This window comes from Prunus avium, chromosome 2, assembly GCF_965620075.1.
Source record: "Prunus avium chromosome 2, drPruAviu1.hap1.1, whole genome shotgun sequence".
Lineage (NCBI taxonomy): Eukaryota > Viridiplantae > Streptophyta > Magnoliopsida > Rosales > Rosaceae > Prunus > Prunus avium.
The window spans coordinates 40,633,630-40,660,491 of NC_142285.1; the positions used below are offsets into that span (position 1 = coordinate 40,633,630).

Below are 26,862 nucleotides of genomic sequence, written 5' to 3' on the forward strand. Positions count from 1 at the left end.
GTTCTTAAGACATGAAAAGACTAGACATTTAAGGGTGGTCAAAGAATTAGAATTTCAATCATGCCTTTGATGGAATGATGGCGATCAAGGACATTTCGCTGCATAAGGTGTACTGCTGTTGGTTTTATGTCAACCCCACCACTACCCTGCTCCCAAAATAAAAATTTGTAAATAATCCTAGTAATAATTAACTGGATCAATTATTTCGGAGATATTATAATTAATTTGGATGTTCTTAATGTATCTTAGTAATTAATTTGGCTGTGAAAGAAACTACTCTATAAACCATGCCGATAAGTGAATGGTGTGGGTGCTGAATTTTTTGTGTCGTCCTTAAAACCTGCATGCATAAAGCTATAACAATAATAAAATCGATATAGAAGATTTTGGCTCCTCTGCCTGGCTCCTCGCGGTTTCGGGTAGAAGGGTGAGGGTTTGTATTTTGGATTAGGTTGATTTGTTGGGGGTTTCTGTGTGGGCTTCTGTTTTCTGTTAATGGAGCTTGTTTGTGTTATATATATAGGCAGTGGTGGATGCAGGAATGACCACTCATGGGGTCATAGTGTAAACTACCAAATAATTTTTTAAGATGAAAAAAATATTGAAAATGAAACGATAGTACTTTCACTCATAATTAATGTCAAAAATAATATTACAAGTTACAATTGTCCACGACGAGGTTTCATTTATTTGAATTGAGGCTTAGGGTTTAGAAATTAGAACTTACTTGAATTGAATTGTAAACTTTCACAAAAATAGTGGCGGCAACGGGAATGGCTGGTGGTGAACGGCAGCTAGCACCCTTGGTGGCGGTGGCAAGGGAGGAGATGGTGGTAGAGGTCATGGGGAGATTGGGGTTAGGGAGGAGAAATATGAAAATTTGGAGTTTGGAGGGTCTGTTTTCGGGTCTGTTTGCTGTTAAGAAGTTGCAGCCCCTTTTTTTTTTTTTTTAATAAAAGTCCTAGACCAAAACGACGTCGTTTTGGCTAGGTCTTTTGAAAAAAATTGCATTTCCCAAAACGACGTCGTTTTGCAAGGCAGTTTTTAAAAATAAAAAAACTGAAAAGAACCCCAGCCACCGAAGCTTCTTCTTCTCCATGGCTTCCAAGGGCAAAAACCAGTCCCTAACACTAAACTCCAGATCTGCCATGGGGTCGTCTGACCCCATTGACCCCATGGTGGATCCGCCTCTGTATATAGGTTGATGCATGCTTTGGGTTGTCCTAATACATGGGCTCTGCTTAATCGGTAGTTATTTAGGGTTTGTTTGGGAGTGATTTTGTAAAAACCTATCGGTTCATAAGCATTTTGTATTAGAAGAATGTTGAAATTTTTATTAGAAATCTAAGTGATTCCAAGTACTTTCATAACCCATAAGCACTTTTAACAATTGATTGTGTGGTAGTTTTGCAAATTTTGTCTAATTACAACATCATAAATAATTCCCTTACTAGCTAGGAAACTGAATTTCTTTTGGCATCCATCAATGATGCCCTTGAAATCTGTACACAAAGATGAGGATTCTTAAGTGCAAATGCATCATATTTAGCTGAGAAAACTATGTCGTGCATGTTTTTGACAATGAAGTCCAGGGCATTCTCCTTCAAAGTCAGGCACGAACAAACATCTGCAACCTCCAAAACATCAAGAGCATTGGCTGTGCTCAGAGACTTGAGCATATGGCGCTCACAAAGCTTCTGTAGGTACGAGATTCCGTATTTATCTGCTGCAAGGAACAAGGAGTAGACCTGCTTGTTCATCTTTTCTTCATGCAAGTCCCCATTGTACAGGAACTCCAAGAGAGACTCAAGCTCTTCATGGTTTAACTCTGGCAATGTTACGGCGTCGTTTGGTGGAGCTTTGCACCCGTCTGAGTCTAGCATGTTGTTGAAGATTTCCGATCGTATTGCCTACAGTAAATTACAACAATGTAAATAATTAATGGTTCCTCCCTCATACATATATAATTAAGTAATTAATCAAATAACTAAGTTAAGACAACATTACTAGAGAGAGAGAGAGAGAGAGAGAGAGAGTCACCAATAACGCTCTATGTGCAGGTATTGGAGGCCCATTATCACCAGAGTGGAGTTGAATGTCTGTGTGAATTTGATCTCTAAATGCAACAACAAACCCACTTAGGAATTTAATCTTCTCATTGAGTTCCTCTGATGCATCCTTCCTATCGTGCACCCATTTTGACACATTCTCCAGAGTCTGCAGCAGAAAAAGAAATTAGCAACACATCACAAAACGATACTATATAGAATTTTGTAGCAACATTTTTCTTTTTGTCTATAAGCTTTGGAAAAAATTAAGATAGGATTATGTTGAGGGGTTACAAATAAGAGGGTTCAATCCAATAGTCCAATTATAACTCTGTAATGGATCGGACGGACGGCTATTAAGGACCCCCTCATTATAACCCATCATTCTAGGTTCCCTTGAAATGTGACCAAAACAATCCAGCCGAGAAACAATTTGGCCGAGAAACAATTTGAGAAAGAAAGGCCCATAAGAGATGTGGATCAATAAGGCCCAGAAAGTAATTTGTTGGGTCCAGATATATAGGTGCCCAATAGAGACCCAAAATCATTCTATATCACTTTTTGGGGTCAAGTTTTGTCATTCTGTGTCCGGCCGAAATATGGTACGAAATTATTATGCACCAGAAAAAATTGCCCATTCAAAAGTAAAATACTCTTCAACGATGAAATGAGTGTTGTTGAAGCGAAGGACTCTTCCAACGAAGAATGTGATGTATTAAGTTGTGTATGATGACTTAATGTAAAAGTGCTTCCTAGTAATTATGAAATTAAGAGAATGATGAAACATTGAAATTCAAAGTCTGCAAAATCCAAGCAATTAAAACGAAGAAAGATGACGAAAGTTGAAACCAGAGGCTTGCCTTACACAAATTTGCTTTCTTCTCAGCTGATCCTTGAGCACTTTCAAGCTTGTTTATGAAGGAGATAACGCTACGAGCTCCCTCGTAGCATGTCAAGCATATCGTATTCCTTGGAGGCCTCAATATAGCCGGCATTGAAGTACAAATAGAACAGTCCATATCTGCCTGCCTTAGTCTCCTTAAGCCTGATATCTATATGTATCAGAAACCTACAGCAAAAGCAAAAGCAGGGGAAGGAGGAGAAGCTGAGAATTTTGTTTTGAATGTACTCAATTTCAATCCAAGGCTTTTTCCAAGTTCCTTATGCTAGCCAGAGTTTGTTGGACCTCACCATATCCCTAGTTAATTAATTTGAACAGCAACCATGATTGCCTTGAGTAGAATATTGCACTATTTTTTTTGTGTTCGAGTGAATAGACCAAACCAACCTTGAAAGGATTCACTTAGTAATGCATGACCATGATGTAGGTGTTTTGGTTGGAGGGTAGAATTGTCAGTTGGGGAATATTGGGAGGTTTTGGTAGGCCGCTCCTTTTGAGTGTATTTTAATTTAAGTGCTTAACAATAATACCATGGGTATTGGCAAGTGAAGGAATCGGAATGTTAGGAAGAAGAAAAGGACTTTCCAACGTTACAAGTACAGCAAATATATACAAGGCAAGCACGTCACAGAAACTACTTCAACTCTAAAGCTTCCTCAATTAGTCTTCATTTCATTGACCCAAAAATGAGCCAGCCTGGCTGCTTTCTACACCACCTCCCAATATGATTGGCCCAGTTATGGTTCATGATGCCCACTGGTGTTGTATGTCTCTAGTCTCTAGCACAATTGAAAAAGGACTTCAGCTTGGATGCATCGAGGAAGGGAAATTCGAATACAAGATCTCACCTCGATGTAATTACAATTGTATTTTTGTGTTTCACATACAAATTTGTGAGCTAAGTAATGTAGTGTTACAAAAGAGGTGAATCCAATTCACTTGATTGCCCCCAATAAGCATGGGATATGCAGTCATTAACTGAGTATTTACAGAGTCATCGCCAAGTGTGGAATGACAATTATATTGTGGATAAGTATCACCGTATTATTCGGTAAGTATATCTAAAAATCTCACTTTTTTTTTTTTGGCTTGTAGTTGAAATATATTATGGCAATGGATCGAATCGGGGGTGGGTATACAATTCTCATCCCCATCCCCGCCTTCATACCCCCAATATTTAAAATTGGGGATTCCCCATACTCACCTTCATCACTCACCCTATTACGGAAATAAAATAAAATAAAAAGCTATTTTATTGAATGAGAAAAAAAAAAGCACTATGAGCACAAAATATGTATCAATTCAATTTTTATTAACTAATAATCTAGGCTATTTAAAAAAATTTAATACATGGTCAAGACATGATCATCATTATAGAGGTAGCACCACCATCACACATCTTAATGATATATTTATATGAAAAATAAATTATATATATTCTAAATAGGGTTCGGGTTGGGGATTAGAATATCATCCCCGTCCCTTCTCATAGACCATACCTTAAAATTTCAATGTACTCGTCCCCATACCCATTTCTTATCCTTCATACCCAACCCATTAGGATCGAATTCCTGCCAAAACTCTTATCCGGGTTAATATAAGGGAACTTTAAAATTCAAATTACTGCAACTGTGATCTTCTCCTAATTAAATAAGATCACTCATCTACACATCAATACCTTTTTGTAATTAGATTTAGTTTCCTAGTTTGAATGGTTGGTGTAGGGTGCTTTATTGTTTTTGTTTTTGTTTCCCTCTTAGATGCAATTTTATCCTTTTTTTTCCTTATATATATTTCTAATATCGTTAACATGTAACCGTTTTATAGGAATATTATTCACATATTTGCTGAATTGGAGAGGTACTTTGAACGGTGCAATTTGGATCTTGAGCACTTAACTATCGTTGATAACTGGGAGACTGACTATGCAAATTACACGGAGAATCACATCCCATCTTACGGGAAAAGGAACATCGAAACAACCATTCAAAACTCCAAATATGCTATAACTTTTGAGTCCGTTTATCACGAAACATATCAGTGGGAAGATGGTTATCAAAATAACGCCGTGGGAGAGCTTACTTATTCAAAAAACATGGTGGATCGTATCGGTACAAATTTGGACAAGACCAATCAAAATTCTTTGGTATGCACATTACACTAATTACTTTATTTTAAATTTCTTTTAATACAAATGTATTAGATAGACAATATCTTAACAATTTTGTTCTTTTTGTAGACAATGCATGAAGTGGAACAAGAGCTTACTTCATTGTTCCCTGAACGACTTACAGAGTTATATCATTTCTTTGTTGTTCAGAAAAAGATTAGCATGTCCTTCTTACTAGGTATCCCACTTCATGTTTTTTTATTTATTTAGTTCTCTCTATTTTTTCCTTTCTAATTCTGATCCATCATATTTTTTTTCTTTGTTATAGTTTGAAACAACATCTTGATGATGATCAATTGCATCTAATCGTAGCTTAATGTGGGGGCAGCAACATAAACAAACAAGAGTATTTGATGTTTAGTATTGGTGCTAATTATAGTTATATTTCTTCAAATGAGCTGTATGTATTTAGGGGGAGAGAGAGAGATTTAAAACTTTCATTTTCCTTTTCTGATATATTGGGATTGAATTTGAAAATCCTTTGCAAAAAAAGGCTAACCCAATGAGTTACCCTACACATAACGAAATTACAATGCAGCTATTGTCAAGAAGAACAACGCTCCCATTGCAATAAAGTCCATGAGGGAGAGGTAAAATACTGATAATCACAATAGAAAAAAGGAATCATATTTTAAATATTCAAAAAAAAAAGAGGTAGAAACACTGTTACAAAAGAAGAGCAGTCTCTCTACTTTCTTCATCTACTTGTACCATTATCTCCACATGGTGTAGGTGTTTTGGTTAGGGGGTATAATCGTCAGTTGGGGAATATTGGGAGGTTTTGGTAGGCCACTCCTTTTGAGTGCGGTTTAATTTAGGGTTAATTACATTTTAGTACTATGTGATTACATATTTAAGACATATTAATCCTTACATTCTCTATTTTTAAAATAACATACTCTGGTCTTTTAAATTTGTTACAATGTGATTTCACCGTTAGGTTTCCGTTAGATCTCTTCTTTAGTACAATAACTGCTTTTAATTACTTGAGTTTATGTGTTTACAATCGTATTTTTGTGTTACGAAAAAGGTGAATCCAATTCACTTGATTGCCCCCTATATGCATATTGGATATTTACTTGATAAACCAATATTGGTATTTTTATATATAAATACAATGTATTATACAACAACTAGTAACAGGGGAAAACATAGGAAAATAAAGAAACTAAGACGGAACATTCATTTAGAGACAGCGTAGCTAGAAATCAGAAATGTTCAGAATAACTCCTAATTAAGATCAACTTAATAATTAATAGAAATGGTCTGATGGAGCTCTGATTTAGGCAGCGCTAGCTCCTGCCTGCGCGGTGGCTGGGCTGGCTGCATATTAATTTGGAGAAAAGAAAGATTAATTATCTTTTTGGCGGTCAGCTTCATGCTTCTCGTAATAATGGTAGGCTGCTGCGCCAGATAGGACAACCAGAGTCAAGGCCTGTGCATGCATCCTGCACACAACAACATATCATAAATTTAGCTAGCACAAAAAATTTAGAAAGAGAAAAAACATATTAAAATTAAAGAGCTGCCCTACCTAGCATGTATAAGCCTAAGGCTTGGCTTGAGAGGTGTTCTTGCTCGTGAATAAGCCAGAGATGCTCCGATTCCTGATACCCATATTGCTCCTGTAATTTGTAACACCACCCCATTATTCAAAAAGATGACATCGAAAACCATAATCTATTTCACTTTTTATATTCTGCAGACTGCAGTGCACAAAGAGAGAGAGAGAGAAAAGATTAGATTAGATTAGATTGCTTGGTGGGTGTACCCACCAATGGCTTTGAGCTTGTGCTCTGCAACCCAAGACTGAATTGCCTCCATTTTGAAAATTTTGATTGCTAGCGTAGCTAGATGATGATCTTCTTCTTCTCTGAACCAAAAAATTATCAGAAAAACTGAACTTGGAAGGTGGAAGTGGAAAGCAGGGGAGGGGTTGGTATATATAGAGAAGAAGGGGGTGAGAGAAAGTAGCCTAGCCTGCAGACTATATGTTGAAAAGTGTGCTTCTTTTGATCTTTTTTGTTTGTGGCCCCTGGTTTTTTTCTCTTTTTCTTGGAACACTGGAAAATGTGAAAAACTATAGGCTTCTTCTTTTTTTTTTGGTTACAAGGCAGGCCGAAGCCAGAAAAGAAAAAAGCTAACAAGGCACAGCCCTACTTTGGGCTCTTCCTAGATCATCATCCAGCAACAAGCTTGAGAGGGAGACAGGAGCAGACTCATAGATATGAAGGCCCAATGGTAACTCGTACCCCAAGTTAGCAAGGTGATCAGCTGCTCTGTTTTGCTCCCTGTAGATATGAGAGACATTGCATCTCCAATCACGGTTAAGTAACAACTTGCAGTCTTCAATCAGACAAAAAAGAGGATGAGAATGGTTACAAGCCTTAGCAATCAGAGAGACAACAGACAAAGAATCACATTCAATATCAAGGGACCTAATGCCCTTGGCCCAAGCCATTTGCAGACCTCTAAAGAGACTCCATAGCTCAGCCTCAATAATATTTCCAATCCCAATATTTGCAGAGAACCCACAGATCCATGCTCCATTAGAGTCCCTTAGCAAACCACCAGCACAAATCTTCCAAGAACCTGTTTTACAGCTGCCATCCACATTCAATTTGAAGTTGCCAAGACTAGGAAGACTCCAATGGACTTGGATGACCTCTCTAGTAGGCTTAGCATTCACCACAATATTGGCATCAAGCCATTCACTAGAGAAATGCAGAATAGTGTGATGGGGGTTGGGAGGAGGCTCATATCCAGAGTTAAAAATAGAGTTACATCTCCATTTCCAACAATGCCAAATAGAAGCAGTAAAAACAAGAGTCCAAGGAAGGTTTCCGTAGAACATAATCTTGCTCTTAAGGTTGATTCTTAGCCAATCAAAAAAGGGTAAGGAGAAAGAGTGAAGAACATCAAAAGGAACCTTTATGTAATTCCATACCTTAAGAGCAACTCTACAACCTCTGAAAACATGATCCATAGTCTCAGGAAGGGAGAGGCATTTGTGGCAGTTAGGATCAGTTGTCATCAATCTCTTCTCCCTTTGAACATTGGTAAGGATTTTGCCATGCCCAATTAGCCAAACAAAGTTTTTTAACTTTGGAGGCAAGCATAGCTTCCAAATGAAATCCCAAGGCCAAGGCATAATATCTGCATCATCAAAGAAAGAAAGGTATGCAGATTTAACAGAAAAGGAGCCATTATTTGATAAACCCCAAAACTATAGGCTTCTTCACTTTACCGCTTACCCTGGTTTTCGATTCTTGAGTGCATGTCTGCTGTTTGTTTCTGTTTCAGATCTCAGACAATTGGTTTGCTAACACGTGGCAGTCATCAATCATGGATCATTACATTAGTAGTACTAGTTTTAAGAATTATATTTGATAAATTAATGTGTATTTCTCACCTACAATATTTAATTCCATCATGATCAATGGACAGACAGCACTTTGGGCAAGCAAAAGTTAACATCTGCCATTGGCGTCAAAGTTTGAAACTAGAGATTGAAAAAATATGTGAATTTTGCCTGCCGACTAAACCGTCAAAGCCCTTGGATTTCATGGAGAAAAGTGAAAATCTTGGGGACTTGTTGGAATTATATAAATTAATTTTTTTGACGATGTATTATTCCCACAACCATTATGCAAAAAGAGGAATTCAGCTTTTACCTAATTTCCTGTCTTTTTTATGACTGCTAAATTATTGGTGATCCTCATAAATATCTCCAATCCAAACTGAGTCCACTTCTTTCGTGGCAATGCATATGCTATCCACGTCTTGAGTAAGAGTGAGAGATTCATGGGCCGGAGGCCCAATATGAACCCACTTTTTCAGCCCATAACCCGATTCCCTCGTAAGTCGAAGAGAAGCGAGGTGAACCGACCCATCCAGATTCCAGAGCACACTTGCACACCTAAAAACATCGCGATCTCTCTCACTCTCTCTCTTAATTCACAAACAGATTTTCCCGCCATTCCAAGAGTAGCTTCTAGCACACACAATTTATAAACACATTCTTTCTGCTAAACTCGCCGATTTTTACATAAAAGAGCCAAACAGGAAGCAAAAGAATGAAGGAAGTGAAGAAATAGCCAAAAATGGAAGCTGAGCCAGAGCGAAAAAGACTGAGAGTTCGAAAGCCTCTCTCAGATTGCACCAACACCATACCCAATACCAAGACCAGCACCAACACCAACGCCACAGCCACCTCTTCACAATCGTCGTCAGCCTCCACCGCCACACTCAAACGCCTGAATCCCAAGCTCTCCTCGGCCACCAAGACCCTCGTCGCCGCTTTAAACCCTAAGCCCTCTGCTCCGCCGCCCCTAATTCCTTCCACTCCTGCTCGCCCTCCTCCCATTTCGACCTCTTCTTCTGGTAATTTCTCTGCCCCCTTTAGCGTTTCTTCCTTTTCCACTTGGATTGGGCTCCGATTTCTCCTTTTGTTTTGTTAATTTCGATTTGGGAATTTAGGGTTTCTGATTATCTCTCTACGTATTGGAAATTCAGCTCTGAATTAGTGGAAGCCCTAGAACAACGATTCAATTAGAATTTGTTTATATTGATTTTTACTCGTACCCTGCCTGAAGCCGTTTTGAAGGAAATGGTTCCTTTCGATATCTGAATTGAACTTGATGCGATTCTTAATAAATACAAACTATCAACTCCCGTAAATAAATTTCTTTGGAAAATCTATGTGGTTTGAGACCTTACGGGTAGATTTTGGTTTTTGAGTTTAGGTACCAGTGACTGTGACGCTTTTGAGGCTTGTTCAGTGTACACTCGGAGACGGACTGCACTGAAAAGGAAGAGTAAAGGCAAGGAAAACACCGTACCTTTCAGTTGTCCTCCTGCACCAAAGATCCGGAATATTTTGTGAGTCTCTAACTGATATATGTAATTTTCCTATACTGTAGCATTGGATTACAAATCATAATATATCTGTTAATATACAAGATGGGGGTTAGTTAGTTTGGTTTTCAAATGTAAGCTACCTTGCCATAAGGCGCTATTTATCAAACCATATGGGGCGTGGCTTGTATAAGATTATGATAAGATATTGCTTCTCAAGTTGTAATCCGATGATCACATATATCACTTGAGTGCTCTTCTGATTTGAGACGTTTCCTTCCCATATTGTGTGCGGTTTTACTAATTCTGTTGTATGTGTTCCTCCCATTTGAAACAGGGATAAATTGAACGAAGACAGACATAGCAGTCTATCAAAGGAATCCACGGCTCCTCGCAAAAAGGTTTGTTAAAGTTAATATTAGTAACTTTTCTGTTGTTTTGGGTAGAAACTGCTACTTTATATCTGGCTTGGGGCCTGGTTTCTACAATCAACTGGCTAGTGTTTATCTTTTATAAAAATGTTGTGCCTTCATATCAGTCCAAAACTACATACTGTGCTTTCTTAAGTAGAAACTTGTATATAACCCAAAGGCCCCAAGAATTTCAAACAACATGGTAGAGTATGTCTATAGAAGGATTGCTTATTTCTCAAATGTGAGGTTGAGTTGTTTGGGCTATATACTTAGAGATAAATTCTCCTCAGTGTGGCAATATCAGCAGCTGAATATGGAATAGACTGTTTATATCATCTTTCACTTACTATTGAATGGTAGTCTGTGTATTCTTTCTCACTTGTTTAAACAATCCTTACAGTTATACTGGACCAAAGTGTGTTCTAAGAGTTTGTTTGTTTGTTCAAACAGCTGAGTTCATGTTTTTTTCCTGAAGGGACAATATGTCCCACTGTACAATAAAGTCTGGGTTTGTAGTTATTCACTTTTAATTTGTACGTAATATTTCTGCAGAAGCAGCGTGCGGTACCAGCTGGGAAAGATGTTTCCATGCATGCCTTGCCACAAGATTTTATTGAAAAGCAGAGAGCATACTTTGCCGAGATTGATGCATTTGAACTGCCAGAAGAGGAGGTCGATTCAGTTGATTAGAGTAAAAATGGAAGACCAGAGCTATGTAGCACATCGTATAGGATACAAGCAAGGCAGCCTAAACCGTTTAGTATTCTTCTCTGTATAGTCACAATATAGTGTGCAATTGACTAATTCTGCTGTAACTAACTACCACCGCAAGCCAAGTACATCGATGTAAGCCCCTTGTTAGTTGTGATGCTTTGTCTCTCTATGTACAGAGAGAGCTTGAGAAGAAGAAGAAGAAAGGAAGATTGAGCAAGTAAATGAAACAAAGTACTGAGAAAGAGTATAAGGTATACAGAGACAACTTAGAGAGACCAGAGAGAAACCCAGAAGACTATAATTTGTAACACGCGGAATTATGAATCACTCTTTGTTATGAAATCTGAGTTACTCTTAGTTTTCTTTTTGGCCAATAAACGATAAAAAAATTTATTGTTCAAATGAAGCGTTAACATGAGTTTCCAGTGTTGGAAGCAGCCAAATGGGAGGCAAGAAATCCCATACACAATAACCATAAGCTTTAGAAAAATCTGCTACTAGTCGTCTCATACCCATAATTTTCTAAAGACTAATTACAAATCATTTAAACTTAAAGCAGCCCCTGTCGCTTTAGATCATTGTATGTCTTCTTATTGTAAATGTTACCCTCTTCGTCTTCATACTCATTTTTTCCTTTCAAGGCAGTAGAATCAGGGGGATTTATTGCCTTCTGTAATTTAGCTGCTCCCAGGCCCCGTTTATTATTCTTCAAGTATACTTGTACAGGCTCTATCCTTCCCTGCTCAGAAATCCCAAAGACCAGTTCCTTCTTTCCAACCATGTTTCTTCAAAAGCTGAAAGCCTATATTGGAGGGATTGATGGCTATTGATGAACGACTTGAACCCACCATGCCTTTTCCCATACCATCTTCCTCCTCAACCAAATGCATGAAGCTATTCTGCTCCTAAGCCTCGTTTGTTATCCTTCAAGTAAGCTTGAACAGGCTCTAGCCTACCCTGTTGGGAAGCACCAAGACCCGTTCCTTGTGTCCAGCCCTGCTTCTTCAAAAGCTGAAACCCAATATTGGAGGAGTCTATGCCTGAAGAAGATGAGCCCACCGTCACCTTCCCTCCTCTCCCATGATGGCTTTTCCCCAATTTTTTTTTCTTTTTCGTTAGACATACGATTGGTTACTGTTGGCTTTTATATTGTATTTTAGGTAATTACTTGTAATATGAGGTTTCTTAATATAGTCATGTAATTACTCCTTGTAATAGTGAGATTAGGTTTTCAATATCGGCAGGATCATCACAAGACACACCTGGTTTTTTGTTGCAATAAAACGGTTCCTCACTCATTTTGCTTCTGATTTCCTCAAACTCTTCTTCTGAATTAATCACCCTCCATTTATGGCATTCATCACACTGCGCAGCATATAGATCAATTGAACTTGTCCCTGTCTGTGGTTTCTGTCAAGAGAATCCAAATGGATTTAGCACATTCAATGATTTAGCCCTCAAAATCAGAACCAAATTCAAACCCAACATGAATTTGCAACTACTCATGCAGATTAAAGTCAAATTCCTATAAGAAGCATACACACCAGATTGCATACAATTATATGAAGAAGAACAATATAGAAAGAAAGCGCAAAGTCTGTTCATTCAATTCACCCCAACTCCACTTTAATGCTACGCTAAGCCTCCCCGGTATGAGCATGTAATCCATCTCATTGTGGGATAATCAGTCACTCCATACTTAACTTGTTAAAAATCTCTCTAAGCTAATTATTTTCAACAACATTTGCGTAGTGAAAACAGCATCTTATATGCCATTAAAGTCATCAAGAAGCACATTTAACACCAGCTAACACACGAAATTATGAGCATGCTTTGAAAAAATCAAAATTTATTTTAACTCAATCTAGTGTTGTATACTCTTTGCTAATTATGATTAAGGCTTTCCAGATTTACTTATCAACGCAAAATTAATTTGAATTGGATCAAAGAGCAGCAAATCAAATCCTCTGGCACTTATCCTTGATTGAAACACTGGAAACCCAATTTCAATGAGATATTGAGGGAAATATTGGATCAAACAGATTCTATTCGTACCTTGGACGACGTTCTAGGGGTTCTTTGTACCTTGGATGGTGATTGCGTTATGGAGGGTAGGGAATTCATCATTTTAGTATGTTGTTGTAGGGCCTCCCTCTGATGACATTGGCAAGTTATTGCTCACTGTAACTGGTTCTGCCATGAACGCATGTTTTTTTTCTTGAGAGAATTGCCTGCTTGGTTGGCACTGGCAGAAACTTACTGAAATAGATTGGGTTCAACGTCAGTTTGCTTATTTCAAGTGTTTTTGTTGCTTTTCTCTGTCAAGAAAGAAATGCACCATATGTTTTTCTTCCCTAGACTAGTGCAAGGAAATGAATGAAGAAATTATTCATGAACAATGGCTTTTGGGTGGGCTGGCATGATTTCCTATGAGGAAGTTTTCGAGGAGTTTAGGCAAGGAATTAGCATCAGGAAGCTATAAGAATATACTATTTTCTGCGGAGGTCTCTGATGATCAGGCAGTGTTCGAAAAATCGGCCTAGGCGGGGACTAGGCGCTAGGCGGCCTGGGCGGGTCTGACCCAGAAAAAAAACGCCATTTTGGAATCTTGAAGGTCAGGGACGAGATGATGATGGTGGCTCAGATTTTGGGATGGCGAGATGAGGATTGAAGAAGATGGAGGTCGCAGGGAGGGCTGGAAGACAGCTTGTGTTAGACTTGGGCCTTGGCTCATATTGATGAGAAAAACAGAAGGAGATATGAGCTTTCAATTGGGCCACTCTCTCTGTTAATCTTTAACTAACGTAAGTTCTATATGTCAAATTGTGTTATCAATTTGAGCTCTTGGTTTCAGGTGAGAGAGCAAGAGAAAGAGAGAGAGAGATGTTTGTATTGAAATCTTACACAGATTACACAGAGGCTCATGTCCCTGCAGTAATTTCCTTTAGCAGTTTTTTGTTGAAATGATGGAATACTATTGATTTACAGGATAATTTTATTAGTGCGGATCTTGTCATAAATCGTGCTAATTACGACTGGTGGTCCTTCCATGACATCAATTCATCCGACGTCAATGGATGTGGAGGTTTGAGAGGACCCATGGCCATCATTGTATCAGAGGAAACACCGCCATGTAAGTTTATGAAAAATGTCCTGTTTCATGTGCACAAGTTTGCTTTGTGGTTTACTGACAATATTTTTGGTTTTTAAATGACTTTTGTTCTTCATTTTTGGGTGATATTACTTCAGAGGGTATTCTTGGTGACTTAAGAATGAGAATCCCCTATGAGAACCTTCCTTCCTGGGATAGGTAAGGCAACTTTGTTTTGGTCCTTCCTTCTTATCTTTCATTTTCCAAACCAAGTATCAATAAGAGTAATATTTTCCTGAAACTTATATGGCTCTTTTATTGTATAGGTTGATAGCCATTTTTGAGGATATATATGCTGCAAGAGCAGAGGGTGAGCTTGGAGTTGAAGAGGTCCTTTATTGGACGCTGGTGAAGATTTACAGGTCACCACACATGCTTCTCGAATACACAAAACCCGACTAGACATGCTACCTCCAGTTGACAAGGACTCAACTAGGTTTAACATTGACATTAGGTTTCACTAACACCCATTATACATATCGGAAATACAGATACTGATACCCAGTTATATTTGAAGAAATTCAAAACACAATTCTTTCGGCCGCCATGTAAAACTCCGCCAGCCAGAGGACCTCTGGTTTCCATGTATAAGGATATGCACAGAGCTCAACACTTTTAGCATAGCTTCGCATAATCACAGAAGGCATAGTGGTTACATGTTGTATTTCAAGATTATTTTGATTTATCATGTATCTAGTTCAATAAAAGTTGGAGAAAAGCCATACAACAATATTATATTTTCCAGTAGATTTCTGTTCCTTTTCCTTAAAAAACACAGGATGTATACGTATCAGTTGGACAAACCATGTCATGTCACCATTGTAATGACTTCAGTTGGACAAAAGGTTTGTGAAATGAAATATGCTTAAAACCAATTACCAAAGAAAACAAAAAATACGATGGAAATTCAACCAATGCAACTCTCTACAAGTATCATTTTTCCGAAATCGACCCAAGTTCAATCTATGTGAATAACATATTGCGGCTCTCCTCAAATCGTCCTCGTTAGTGAAGTGAACAAATAGAAATACAAAGAACACAAGTGCGGCTGGAGCATCAAAATTCCAACATGATATCAGTACGGAAAAACGGACATCATTTCCACACAAGGCAAAGCCTCCCAAGAAGCCAATGGGTTCCCACCACAGTGGTGGTGGATTCCCCCTTCCCCCCATGGCACCCAGGATCGAACCCCAGTGGGGTTTCTTTCCTCCAATGTAACCAAAAAAAAAAAGCCTCCCAAGAAAATTTTCACCGGTGATCTTTCAATATACACTACTCATACACTGCCCCGTCTCCTCCTCATCCTTCAGAGGTCTCATTTTTTTGTAGCTGCTACCAGAACCCTTTTTACAGACAATCTCAGGGATAGTGTCTTCCATAACCTTTGGGCTTGCAAAGTCGAAATCTGAAGCAGATATGCCTTCGTATATAGGATTTTTCTTTTTAAAATGCTGCTATCTCATTTCGGGTTCTCACTTTTTTCCCCTTGGGTGTAATATAATAAGCATCCAGTTTGGAATAATCTTTTATGGAGGGTAGGGAATGCCAAACAAAGTGTAGAGATTTGTGTAAAGATTTTCTGGTTTAGAATTCTTTCTTATGTCTTTCATTACTTACAATCAACACATATATATACAAGTTCCTAAGCCCACCAAGTTAGGCAACCAACCTAGTTAGGCAACCAACCTAGTCAAGCCCCCCAAATATTGTAGGTGCCAAACATAGTAGGTGCCAAACATTAATTGACTACATAATTAACACATGTTAATTGACTACATCATTAACACTCCCCCTCAAGTTGGTGCAAAGATGTCACGCATGCCCAACTTGTCAATAGACTCATTGAAAACTCTACTTGACACTGCCTTTGTCAGAATATCAGCCAGTTGATTTTCTGAGTTTACGAACGGAAACTTAATCATCTTTTTTTCCAGTTTTTCTTTGATGAAGTGTCGATCGACTTCCACATGTTTAGTACGGTCGTGTTGTACTGGATTATGTGCTATCTCGATGGCAGCTTTATTGTCACAATATAGGTTTGTGGCATTCACTTGTTTAATGCCAAGATTCTTTAGTAATCTCCGCAACCAAAGCAATTCACATACTCCTTGAGCCATTCCTCTAAACTCAGCTTCAGCACTGGATCTTGCTACAACTCTTTGTTTCTTACTCCTCCAAGTAACTAAGTTGCCACCCACAAATGTAAAATATCCAGAAGTTGAACGTCTATCCGTGATACACCCTGCCCAATCAGCATCAGTGTATCCTTCAAGATCCATGTGTGTATGTTTGGAGAACATCAATCCTTTTCCAGGGGCAGTCTTCAAGTATCGCATTATCCGTATTACTCCATTCATGTGAGCTTCACTTGGTTGATGCATGAATTGGCTTACCATACTCACAGCATAAGCTATGTCAGGGCGTGTGTGGGATAGATAAATCAATCGCCCAACTAACCTTTGATACCTTTCTTTATCAGTAGGAGCTTGATCTGGATACATTCCCAATTTGTGATTCTGTTCAATAGGTGTGTCAGCTGGCTTGCAATCCAGCATTCCTGTTTCTGTCAACAAATCTAACACATACTTTCTTTGGGATAGAAATATGCCATGTTTAGATCTAGCAACCTCAATGCCAAGAAAATATTGTAACTCACCCAGTTCCTTCATCTCAAATTCACTTCCAAGGAGCTTCTGTAGATTATGCATCTCTTCATTGTCATTACCGGTAACCACCATATCATCTACATAGATGATCAGGGCCGTAAGCTTTCCACCACGATGCTTTAAGAATAATGTGTGATCTGAGCTACTCGGAGTGTACCCAAATCGCTTCATGGAATCAGTAAATCTCCCAAACCAGGCTCGGGGTGATTGCTTTAGCCCATACAGAGATTTTCTTAGCTTGCATACGGTATTAGGACCGGATGTCATAGGAATCCCTGGTGGTGGATCCATATATACTTCTTCTTGTAAGTCCCCATGAAGAAATGCATTCTTTACATCATATTGCAGTAGTGGCCAGTCAAGATTTGCAGCCAAGGATATGAGAACACGTACAGTATTGATTTTGGCAACTGGTGCAAACGTCTCCTGGTAGTCAATTCCATATGTTTGTGTATATCCCTTGGCCACTAATCGAGCTTTGTATCGGTCTATGGATCCATCAGCTTTGTATTTAACAGTGTATATCCACCGACATCCAACTGGTTGCTTCCCATGTGGTAAAGGAACCATTTCCCATGTAGAATTCTTTTTCAAAGCTTCCATTTCAATTGCCATTGCTTCAATCCATCTAGAATCTGTCACAGCATCCTGCCACTTACTTGGAACACATACAGTAGATAATTGATTGACAAATGATGCATATGACTTTGACAATCTATGAGTGGACACATGGTTATTGATGGGGTATTTAGATTTAGCATTAAGGTCAGGGCAATATTGAGGTTTAGGTTTTCCCCTAGTGGATCTAGGTGGAAGTATATATGGTACAACATTAGGTGGCTCAGTGATTACCTCAAGTACTTCTTCATCACTAGACGAATGATGCTGTGGCAGGGCAAGAGGGGTTGTATTTTGTAGTTGATCATCTGGGGCATCTGGATCACCTTCTGGTTCCATAGTCTCAAGGTCTTCACTGAGGTCAGAACTGAGAAGATCAAGATCTTCAGGATTTTCAACTCTGTGAAAACGCGACTGGTCGCCTCAGGCACTTCTCCATTTTTTTCAGTATATTTTTCGATCGTCTCTTCAAATGATGAGTCCTTCTCTTCACTCCCCCTCTCCCCCTGAAGAGAAGGGGTCTTGGAAACCACAAAGTAGGCCAAATCTTCATGAAAAGTGGCATCCATAGTGACAAAGAGCTTTTGAGTAGGAGGATGGTAACACTTGTATCCTTTTTGATTCAAGCCATATCCAACAAACACACATCGGAGGGCACACGGATCCAGCTTACTCCGTTGATGAGAAGGAACATGAGCATAAACAACACAACCGAACACACGAGGAGGCAACTTAAGGATGGTAGGAAGAGAGATGTGATGAGCCAAGGTATCTAGTGGAGTTCGGAAATCCAGAACACTACTAGGCACTCGATTAATCACATAGACTGCAGAGAGAAGAGCATGACCCCATAAGTGGTGAGGAACTGATTTATCAAGCATGTAGGCACGGGCAACTTCAAGTAATTGGCGATTCTTCCGTTCGGCGACACCATTTTGTTGTGGAGTGAAGGGTGTGGAGGTTTGATGGATGATGCCTTGGTCCTTGAAGAATTGAGCTAAGGCACCATTTACATACTCCCCACCATTGTCGGACCGGAACACTTTGATGGATGCTTGGAACTGAGTGGTGATCATAGCATGGAATTCCCGGATTGTGGTAGTAACATCACTTTTATGGGCGAGCAAGTACACCCATGTCATGCGGGTGCAGTCATCTATAAATGTAACAAACCATCTTTTGCCATTAGAAGAGATTTTAGCAGGACCCCAAACATCAGAGTGAACCAACTCAAAAGGAAATTCTGTTTTATTATCACTTGTGGGAAATACGGCACGATGGCTTTTGGCCAATACACACGTTTCACACTGAAATTTTTGATCAACTAGACCTCGAAATAAAGATGGAAACAACCGGCGAAGATAAGCAAAAGATGGATGTCCTAAGCGACGATGCCAGAGCCAAATCTGTTGGTGAGCATGTGAGTTTGGAACATGAGTATGAGCGGCACGTGGTGGTGGCGGTGGTGAGACTGTCAAAGAATACAACCCCCCTCTCCGTTTACCATGCCCAATCGTCTCGTGAGTCAAAAGATCCTGAAATGTACAATGAGAAGGATAAAAGGTGGCATAACAATTATGTGAATCAAGTAATTTTCCAACTGATAATAAATTGCAATTAATAGACGGAACTAAGAGTGTATGGGGTAAAACTAGAGAAGGGGAAAGTGATATGGTCCCTTCTCCAGCAATATTAGAAGGGACCCCATTGGCACTAGTAATGTAAGGATGGCGGGACTGAGTAGACAGTTTAGAAAAAAGGTTAGAGTCAAAAGTCATATGATCAGTGGCACCAGTATCAATTATCCATGTAGTGGGATGCGTACCTGAGTTGGGGTTGGAGTTAGAGAGCAAGGCAGGAGACGGGGATGCATCGGTAGTCATGACACAAGCAGCTTTGGGTGTCATATTGCGGGTCTTGTGTGTATCCCACCACTCAGGATAACCATGAAGTTTAAAGCATTTTTCGACAAGGTGATCACCACCACAATGGGTACATTTTCGAGTTCCTTTTGCATCATCAGGTTTAAGGCCACGAGGGGGCAGCCCAGAGGATGCACGGTGGGGTGCCCGATAGGGCTTGACTGCCATGGCACTGCTACTTCCAATCATGGAGGATTGGCGACTATCTTCCTCCATCACAAGTGCATAAGCTTCAAGGACAGGTGGTATTGGGTTCATAGCAAGGATCCGGCTACGGACTGAATCATATTGAGGATCGAGTCCTCCCAAGAAATCGTACACTCGATCGGCATCGAGTGCTTGTTGGTGAAGCGCCACACCATCAGGATTGGTGTGCTTACAAGGACGAAGGACGTCGATTTCCTGCCAAATTAGATGCAATTTTTCATAGAAAACACTCACAGGCTCACCATTCTGAGAGGTGGTGACTGACTGACGGCGGAGCTGGTACAACTTAGAGCTATTCTGAGTAATAGTATAGGTTTTCTGAGCTGCTTCCCACACCTTACAAGCTGTTGGGCAGTGATCAAATAAGGCACGAACATTCTTGGTCATGGAGTTGAGGAGCCATGACTGCACCAAACAATTGTCTTCATCCCAAGTGTCATAGCTGGGGTCATCAATGGCAGGGGCAGATTTTTTACCATTAATGAAACCAGCCATACGCCGACTTGTTATGGCCAAACGAACACTACGAGACCATGCAGAGTAGTTGGACCCATCCAACTTATCTGGAGTGATTTGAGAAGGGTAGTCGTGAGAGGAGCGGACTGGTGGAGTAGAGGAGTTAGCCTTGGAGGAGTCGGAGGCGTCACCCATGAGATAAGTCGGGATAAGTATATGCAGCGGAAGGATAAAACAACCAAGGGAACTCAACACAAGTTTTGTGTTGGAACAATATAGGAGCAAAGAAGTAAAGGCAAGATTAAGTAGAGGCAAGGTAAGGCAAGAATAAGGTAAGAACAAGGTAGAACAAGGTAAGAACAAGGTAAGAACAAGGTAGAACAAGGCAAGAACAAGGTAAGAACAAGGTTATGCAGAGGCAACCAAAATCGATTGCTCTGATACCATGCCAAACAAAGTGTAGAGATTTGTGTAAAGATTTTCTGGTTTAGAATTCTTTCTTATGTCTTTCATTACTTACAATCAACACATATATATACAAGTTCCTAAGCCCACCAAGTTAGGCAACCAACCTAGTTAGGCAACCAACCTAGTCAAGCCCCCCAAATATTGTAGGTGCCAAACATAGTAGGTGCCAAACATTAATTGACTACATAATTAACACATGTTAATTGACTACATCATTAACAGGGAATTCATTATTTTAGTATGTTGTTGTAGAGCCTCCCTCTGATGACATTGGCAAGTTATTGCTCACTGTAACTGGTTCTGCCAAGAACGCATGTTTTTTTTCTTGAGAGAATTGCCTGCTTGGTTGGCACTGGCAGAACTGAATGAAATAGATTGGGATCAACGTCGGTTTGCTTATTTCAAGTGTTTTAATTGCTTTGCTCTGTCAAGAAAGAAATGCACCACATGTTTTCTTCCCTAGACTCGTGCAAGGAAATGAATGCAGAAATTATTCATGAACAATGGCTTTCGGGTGGACGGGCATGATTTCCTATGAGGAAGTTTTTCAAGGAGTTTAGGCAAGGAATTAGCATCAGGAAGCTATAAGAATATACTATTTTCTGCGGAGGTTTCTGATGATTAGGCAGTGTTCGAAAAATCGGCCTAGGCGGGGACTAGGCGCTAGGCGGCCGCCTAGGCAGCCTAGGCGGTCTGGGCAGGTCTGACCCAGAAAAAAAAAACGCCGTTTGGAATCTCCAAGGTCAGGGACAAGATGATGATGGTGGCTTAGATTTTGGGATGGCGAGATGAGGATTGAAGAAGATGAGAGGTCGCAGGGAGGGTTGGAAGACAGCTCGTGTTAGACTTGGGCCTCGGCTCATGTTGATGAGAAAAACAGGACAGATGAGCTTTCAATTGGGTCTCGGCTTAAAACACTAATAAAACCTAATGCCCTATTTAGATATATTATTTTGATTAGGATTGGGCCTCGGAAAATAAAACATTAAATGGAGTTTCCATTATGAAGTCGCTAAAGCAACCACTAATAAGTAACAAGTAACAAATAAATATTATACAAATATTTGTATATATATATAAATATTTGTATATATATATATATATACAAATAAACATTTCTCAAAAAAATGTGTATATATTCCTCATGAATAATGCTATTCTTACCACATTCTCATACCACCTTATGTGGCAGATCAGGTATACAACCACATCAATTAAAAAGTGTCAGTAAATTATAAAAGAAAAGAAAATGTTAAATTAATTTTAATTGATGTGGCTATCCACCTCATCTACAACATAATGTGGTATGAGAATGTGGTATACAAATGATGTAAGAAGAGCATTACTCATTCCTCATTATGAGATGATCATACACAACGATATTAGCCGAATAGTATTATTTTTCTTGGCACCAAAGCCAAGTTGAGGAAAGAAAGGAAAACCCTTAAGCTAATCCACCATGCTGTCGTCGCACACCCCGTTGTAGTATCCTGCAGTGTTGAACTATAGACGCACACGGCCGTTGCATCGACCCACGTCGCACATCACCTTTCAACGACATTCTTTGATGGAATCGATGAACGTATTTGCCTTGAATCAAAAAACGTCTGCTACCAAACAAAATGGAAAGTCTCTAGCGAATTATTTTGGGGAACAAATTGCCATTTTTCAGGATTTGGATCACTGTGATAAGGTGGTTCTTGTGACCGTGATATCAAGGCACATGTAATTCCCGTCATTTTCTAAGTTCTAGAAGGATGATATCCAAACAACATAATTTTGAATTAATGAACTTTAAATAACGGAGTTTTAAAATTCCATCATTTGAAAATTTCTATAAAAACTAAGATTACTTCATCCAAACAAGCTAAAGTTGAAATAAATATTAATAACCCTAGGAATTCCAAAAGGAATTAAAAAAGAAATTACAAAAATTCCCAAAAACTACCTCAAAAACAAAAAAGTTGTTTTGGTCTATTAAAAAGCCCTTACATCATTGCAAAGCCTTTTGACTCGTGACGCCCAGTGACGGACTCAAATCTGAGCTCGAAGTCCAAATATGCATTTTGCTTGATTTACCCTTGTGCGCGTCCTTCAAGCTCGTCTTCGATGGCTACCGTCATCTATTCTACATTAGTCCTCAATCCCAATTCAATATGGATTATGGCATGTCTGCATCACCCATATTTTGCTAAACAATAATTACATATTAAAATGCTTTTATGTCATTTATGATCACTATAAACTTTTAATTGACTTTTCTGCAATTGGTTCTGATCTCGCCCTGGCTTCCTGTGAGAGGCTCGATGTTTCCCATCTTGACCATGGCCTTGGAAAAGTGCTTGAAGAATGCAAAGGTGTTGTTTGCATATATTTTAACCAGTTTATCTGCAGAAGAAGTTCCATTGAAGAGCTCCTGGTCTGAATGAAGAAGACCCTTTGCTTTGAGCAAATTCTTGTAATACAAGTTATCAAAATGTGTTGGGGTCTGGAGGTCAAGACTTGCAAGGTTGTCATCATTTCCGCTTCTCGGGCAACTGCCCTGCAATGACTTGGCAAAGGCGGCGTCAATGGTGGACTCATTGTAGATGCGTGACCGGAATAATGTGCATCTTGCCAGGCCAATGGTGTGTGAACCTGCCAATGCCATAAACAACTCAAGTGAGGCTGAGCGAACCCTTGTTCTGTTTGCTTTAATATTTGGCATTCATTTTCAGCTTTGATTTAATGTCGAAAGATTGAATTTTTATAACCTGAAAGAGCGACCAAGTCCCTTAAGGAGAGATTTTGTGCTGCAAAGTTTGAAATGAGACTGCTTATATTGGAAGTGGGTGGAGGGATGGAGGTGTTGGCAGCACTTCTGCTAGCAGTTGTAGAATCTCTTCTTCCCAAGCGAACTTTCCATGAAGGGCCTCCTAACTGTGAATCAAATACCAATGAAGAAGATAATGACCACGTTACATGGAAATTCGAGGTTTTGGAGGAAGAAATTAAGATGGTTTTCTTACATAAACTACAGAGTCACGTGCAGCCAGAGCTAGAAGATCAGCACATGACACCACTCCGGGGCATGCCTTCTCAAGCTTGGCTTTGATGTGATCAACAACTTCAAATCCTCTGATGGAGTTGTTGTTAGGAGCTGCTGTTTTCTCACCTACGAAGCTTGATGTATCATCCAACAGCACCGACGCATCGCAGCCCTGAAATTTGTCAAAGAAATTAAGCCAAACCCTTTTGTTAAGAAAGGCAGAATGAGCAGAATGCAAGTGAAGCTATATATATATATATATATTAATATTAGTGGTGACTCACATTTACAAAGCAATCATGGAAATGAAGGCGGAGCAAGGAAGCTCCGATGCGTGTTTCGTTTTTGATGGCTGCCACAACTTCTTCTTGCACAATGGACAGTGCTTTTGGGCATTTAAATGAGTAGAATGTTGGAGTGAGTTTGCCTTCGGTTTCAAGAAATGTACCAGCAAAGACCAAGAAAAGCAGAACTAAGCTGTAATTTGAAGCCATGTTAAACACTTCTCTCTTGCAGTAGGCTAGTCGAAGAAGACACATTATATCAGAAACAGAGCTTGATAAAGGCATACAATCTAGTGGAAAAAGGCATTCAATTATTGGTTACAATGGGAATAAAGGTAAAAGCTAAATCGATCAGAATTCAGACATTTGGTTTTGCCACTTTCATTGTCAAGAAACAATTATCAGATCATTGCGTGTCCAGATCCAAGATTCACTTTTACTTTTACTCACTTTCCTTTTCTTGTCCTAGCTTTGATAATGCACCACAATTTCCTTCTCAACTTCGGGATATCTAGCTTTTATTTGCCATCACATTTGGGCCCAATCACACCTAAAACAATGCTATCAATTCATCACTATTTTGTCTAAACACATAAACTATCAGTAACACATCGAACGACGCATTAGTTTGACTCATTTCTGAATGTGTGGTGTGGTCCAATTTCATAATTTGACAATATAATAATTTATCGCGAAGGAAGATTATTCATACTTTCTCTATAAAAAATTATATGTAAAGAAGCATTTTCCAACTTGTTATTTGACCTATTTGCTATATTATTGTACTTACTTTCCACGTTAGTCTAATTATATATGTCGTTTTGCTCAAGGGAAGGGGCCCCTTGCAGATTGAAATGTCCCTCTTTTAGGAAAACTCTGGTTCTGGGGCCTGCATTAGGAATAGAGTTTTTCTTTTTCGCAGGCCAGTGCCAAGTTTGTCACTACGTACGTACTCGATAAATTAGTTGCCTTCATTCAACTAGTGTTAAAAAAGATGTGCCTTTTCATGCCAATAATCTCAATCAAACCCCACCAAGTTGCAGCATCTATTTACCCATGCTTTATATGAGTTTATTCTAATAAAAGGGTTAACTCGTCATCTTTATAACTTTCGGAACTCAATTCAATCTTAACTGTTGATCCAATTATTGGCATCAACAAATATAATTATGTTCTAAAAATTTGGGATCATCATTCTTCCTAGATTTACTGCTAGTGACTTAAAATTAAAAAAAAAAAAAATGATTTTGGGAGAGGGGGATTTCTCATACACAAACTATCAATGTACTAAAGGGGTTCGAGCCTAAGACAACTTATCTGCAAATCAAAGCTCTTTCCACTGAACTATACCCCGTTGATAACTAGAACGTTGCAAAGGAACCAATAGTAGTTTTCTCTCCAAAGTTCAAGTACCCAGCCCAACTTGCACAAGTTGAAGTATGTCAACTTGGGCCAAGTCTGATTTATTTCTTTGGACCTTTCGTTTGCCACCATAAGAGAAGTGAGATGTAACTCATTCACGAGCTTGGCTTAATGGCAGGTTACATAGGCCCAGTTGTTCTTTTGTTCCTAACCTAAACAAAAAGCCCATATGCCAATTGCCAAAAAGTAGAGGATGGCCGTGTTCATAGTCTCATTAAGGTCTTTTTATTTTCTTTTCTTTGTTTGCCAGAATTGAAGGCTAAGAGGGCTCTAGAATCATTTTGGCTTCAGTGGTCACTAAACGCGAGAGCTTTTCTTTCCTGTTTCGTTTGTTTTTCATTCGTTGTGTTGTGTGATTGGCTTCCGACGACTGGTTCGTGCACTATTATGGTGCTGCACCACTCATGTATCTATGCTCAAAGTTGACCTATATCATTCCTGCTTTGACCCCTTTTTTTTTGGGTACTCATTTTCTGGTTCCTACAGTCTGGACTCTAGCTAGCTACTTCACCATTTTCCTAGACGATTGAGTATGAAATAAAGATTCCAAATTCATGAGAGGGGATGGAGAATTCTCATACACACACAATTATAATGTTGTGGGGGTTCGAACTTGAACTTCTAGTATGCAAGTCAATGCTCTTTTTCACTAGGCTAGACCCGTTAACTCAAATTATATTATTATTAAATACCATTTTCCCTCTATTATTACTATTAGTATTATTGTTACATTTAAATGCATTCCTATTTGGGGTTATTGAATTCAATCTTATTTAATTAAATTTAAATCCTGTGGTTATGATCAAGGTATTAAATATCGATAATATCCCCGATATTATCCCGATAATATCTAATTTTTGGGGGTCCGATATTTTAACAACTAACCATAGTGTTATCGTCAATATATCGATATTATCCCGATATTATCCCGATAATATCGGGAAGATATTGTCAACATTTTTATGAATGATTTGGGCAATATATCGAGATATTATCGATAATATCCCAATAATATCCTGATAATATCCCGATACGAAACCCAAAAATATTTATATACATGGTATTTGTGAAAACCATTTTACTCATTCAACACCTTAACCACCATATCACTTATGTTTTTGTGAAAATACTAAAATATTTATATATATACATGGTTTTGTTTTTAATTCTTTTTGCAAGAAACAAATTTTCACATGAGATGAGTAGTAACTATGGTTATACTCATAACCAACCATTTCCCTACCCTTCATATCCCATTAATGTTGGGATGGAATCAAGCGACTCATGGAAAGAATCCGAGACTCAATCTTCAAATGATTTTGCTTATGGACAACGTCAACCAATCTCGGATCTATATGGGTGACATGTTAACAATTACATGCAAAACTATTTTGGGGATTTATCATTTGATGACTACTCTTCAAAATATACTTACTCTACACATAGAGATGATGAAGATAGTGAAAATTTTGAACCTCATAGGAACTCTATGTGGTACTAAGTCACTCATATATATTACCATGCAATGTATAAA

The 26,862-nt window shown here is 38.9% G+C and overlaps 4 protein-coding genes across 4 annotated transcripts; 1 reads left to right on the forward strand and 3 right to left on the reverse strand.

Moving 5' to 3' along the window:
• Window positions 1–1,435: 1,435 nt before the first annotated feature.
• LOC110765881 (BTB/POZ domain-containing protein At3g56230) lies at window positions 1,436–3,258 on the reverse strand. The gene is made up of 3 exons (XM_021969126.2): window positions 2,909–3,258; window positions 2,041–2,217; window positions 1,436–1,910 (listed from the first exon to the last, which is right to left on the reverse strand). The coding sequence occupies exons 1-3, from the start codon at window positions 3,065–3,067 to the stop codon at window positions 1,455–1,457; spliced, it is 792 nt and encodes a 263-aa protein (XP_021824818.1). The 5' UTR covers window positions 3,068–3,258; the 3' UTR covers window positions 1,436–1,454.
• A 2,935-nt stretch (window positions 3,259–6,193) lies between these two features.
• Window positions 6,194–7,028, reverse strand: LOC148297035 (uncharacterized). The gene is made up of 3 exons (XM_088249128.1): window positions 6,895–7,028; window positions 6,654–6,744; window positions 6,194–6,567 (listed from the first exon to the last, which is right to left on the reverse strand). Exons 1-3 carry the CDS (start codon window positions 6,941–6,943, stop codon window positions 6,471–6,473), a joined length of 237 nt encoding a protein of 78 aa, XP_088105254.1. The 5' UTR covers window positions 6,944–7,028; the 3' UTR covers window positions 6,194–6,470.
• Window positions 7,029–9,001: 1,973 nt separating this feature from the next.
• On the forward strand, window positions 9,002–11,465 carry LOC110765841 (sororin-like protein). The gene is made up of 4 exons (XM_021969080.2): window positions 9,002–9,502; window positions 9,865–10,000; window positions 10,314–10,377; window positions 10,942–11,465. Exons 1-4 carry the CDS (start codon window positions 9,223–9,225, stop codon window positions 11,077–11,079), a joined length of 618 nt encoding a protein of 205 aa, XP_021824772.2. The 5' UTR covers window positions 9,002–9,222; the 3' UTR covers window positions 11,080–11,465.
• Window positions 11,466–22,451: 10,986 nt separating this feature from the next.
• Window positions 22,452–24,220, reverse strand: LOC110747660 (peroxidase 4). Its single transcript, XM_021947804.2, has 4 exons — window positions 23,907–24,220; window positions 23,603–23,794; window positions 23,348–23,513; window positions 22,452–23,231 (listed from the first exon to the last, which is right to left on the reverse strand). Exons 1-4 carry the CDS (start codon window positions 24,189–24,191, stop codon window positions 22,843–22,845), a joined length of 1,032 nt encoding a protein of 343 aa, XP_021803496.1. The 5' UTR covers window positions 24,192–24,220; the 3' UTR covers window positions 22,452–22,842.
• Window positions 24,221–26,862: the final 2,642 nt, after the last annotated feature.

Bases quoted from the DNA above. Each gene is read 5' to 3' on its own strand.
- LOC110765841 (XM_021969080.2), top strand. From the start codon at position 9,223: ATGGAAGCTGAGCCAGAGCGAAAAAGACTGAGAGTTCGAAAGCCTCTC. The intron at 9,503-9,864 runs GTAATTTCTCTG...TTTTGAGTTTAG, and splicing joins CATTTCGACCTCTTCTTCTG to GTACCAGTGACTGTGACGCT. The intron at 10,001-10,313 runs GTGAGTCTCTAA...CATTTGAAACAG, and splicing joins CCAAAGATCCGGAATATTTT to GGATAAATTGAACGAAGACA.
- LOC148297035 (XM_088249128.1), bottom strand. From the start codon at position 6,943: ATGGAGGCAATTCAGTCTTGGGTTGCAGAGCACAAGCTCAAAGCCATT. The intron at 6,745-6,894 runs GTGGGTACACCC...TACAAATTACAG, and splicing joins GCACAAGCTCAAAGCCATTG to GAGCAATATGGGTATCAGGA. The intron at 6,568-6,653 runs GTAGGGCAGCTC...TGTTGTGTGCAG, and splicing joins CTTAGGCTTATACATGCTAG to GATGCATGCACAGGCCTTGA.
- LOC110747660 (XM_021947804.2), bottom strand. From the start codon at position 24,191: ATGCCTTTATCAAGCTCTGTTTCTGATATAATGTGTCTTCTTCGACTA. The intron at 23,514-23,602 runs GTAAGAAAACCA...TTTGATTCACAG, and splicing joins CACGTGACTCTGTAGTTTAT to TTAGGAGGCCCTTCATGGAA. The intron at 23,232-23,347 runs GTTATAAAAATT...TGGCATTGGCAG, and splicing joins GGACTTGGTCGCTCTTTCAG to GTTCACACACCATTGGCCTG.
- LOC110765881 (XM_021969126.2), bottom strand. From the start codon at position 3,067: ATGGACTGTTCTATTTGTACTTCAATGCCGGCTATATTGAGGCCTCCA. The intron at 2,218-2,908 runs GCAAGCCTCTGG...TTTCTGCTGCAG, and splicing joins AGAAAGCAAATTTGTGTAAG to ACTCTGGAGAATGTGTCAAA. The intron at 1,911-2,040 runs GTGACTCTCTCT...AATTTACTGTAG, and splicing joins CTGCACATAGAGCGTTATTG to GCAATACGATCGGAAATCTT.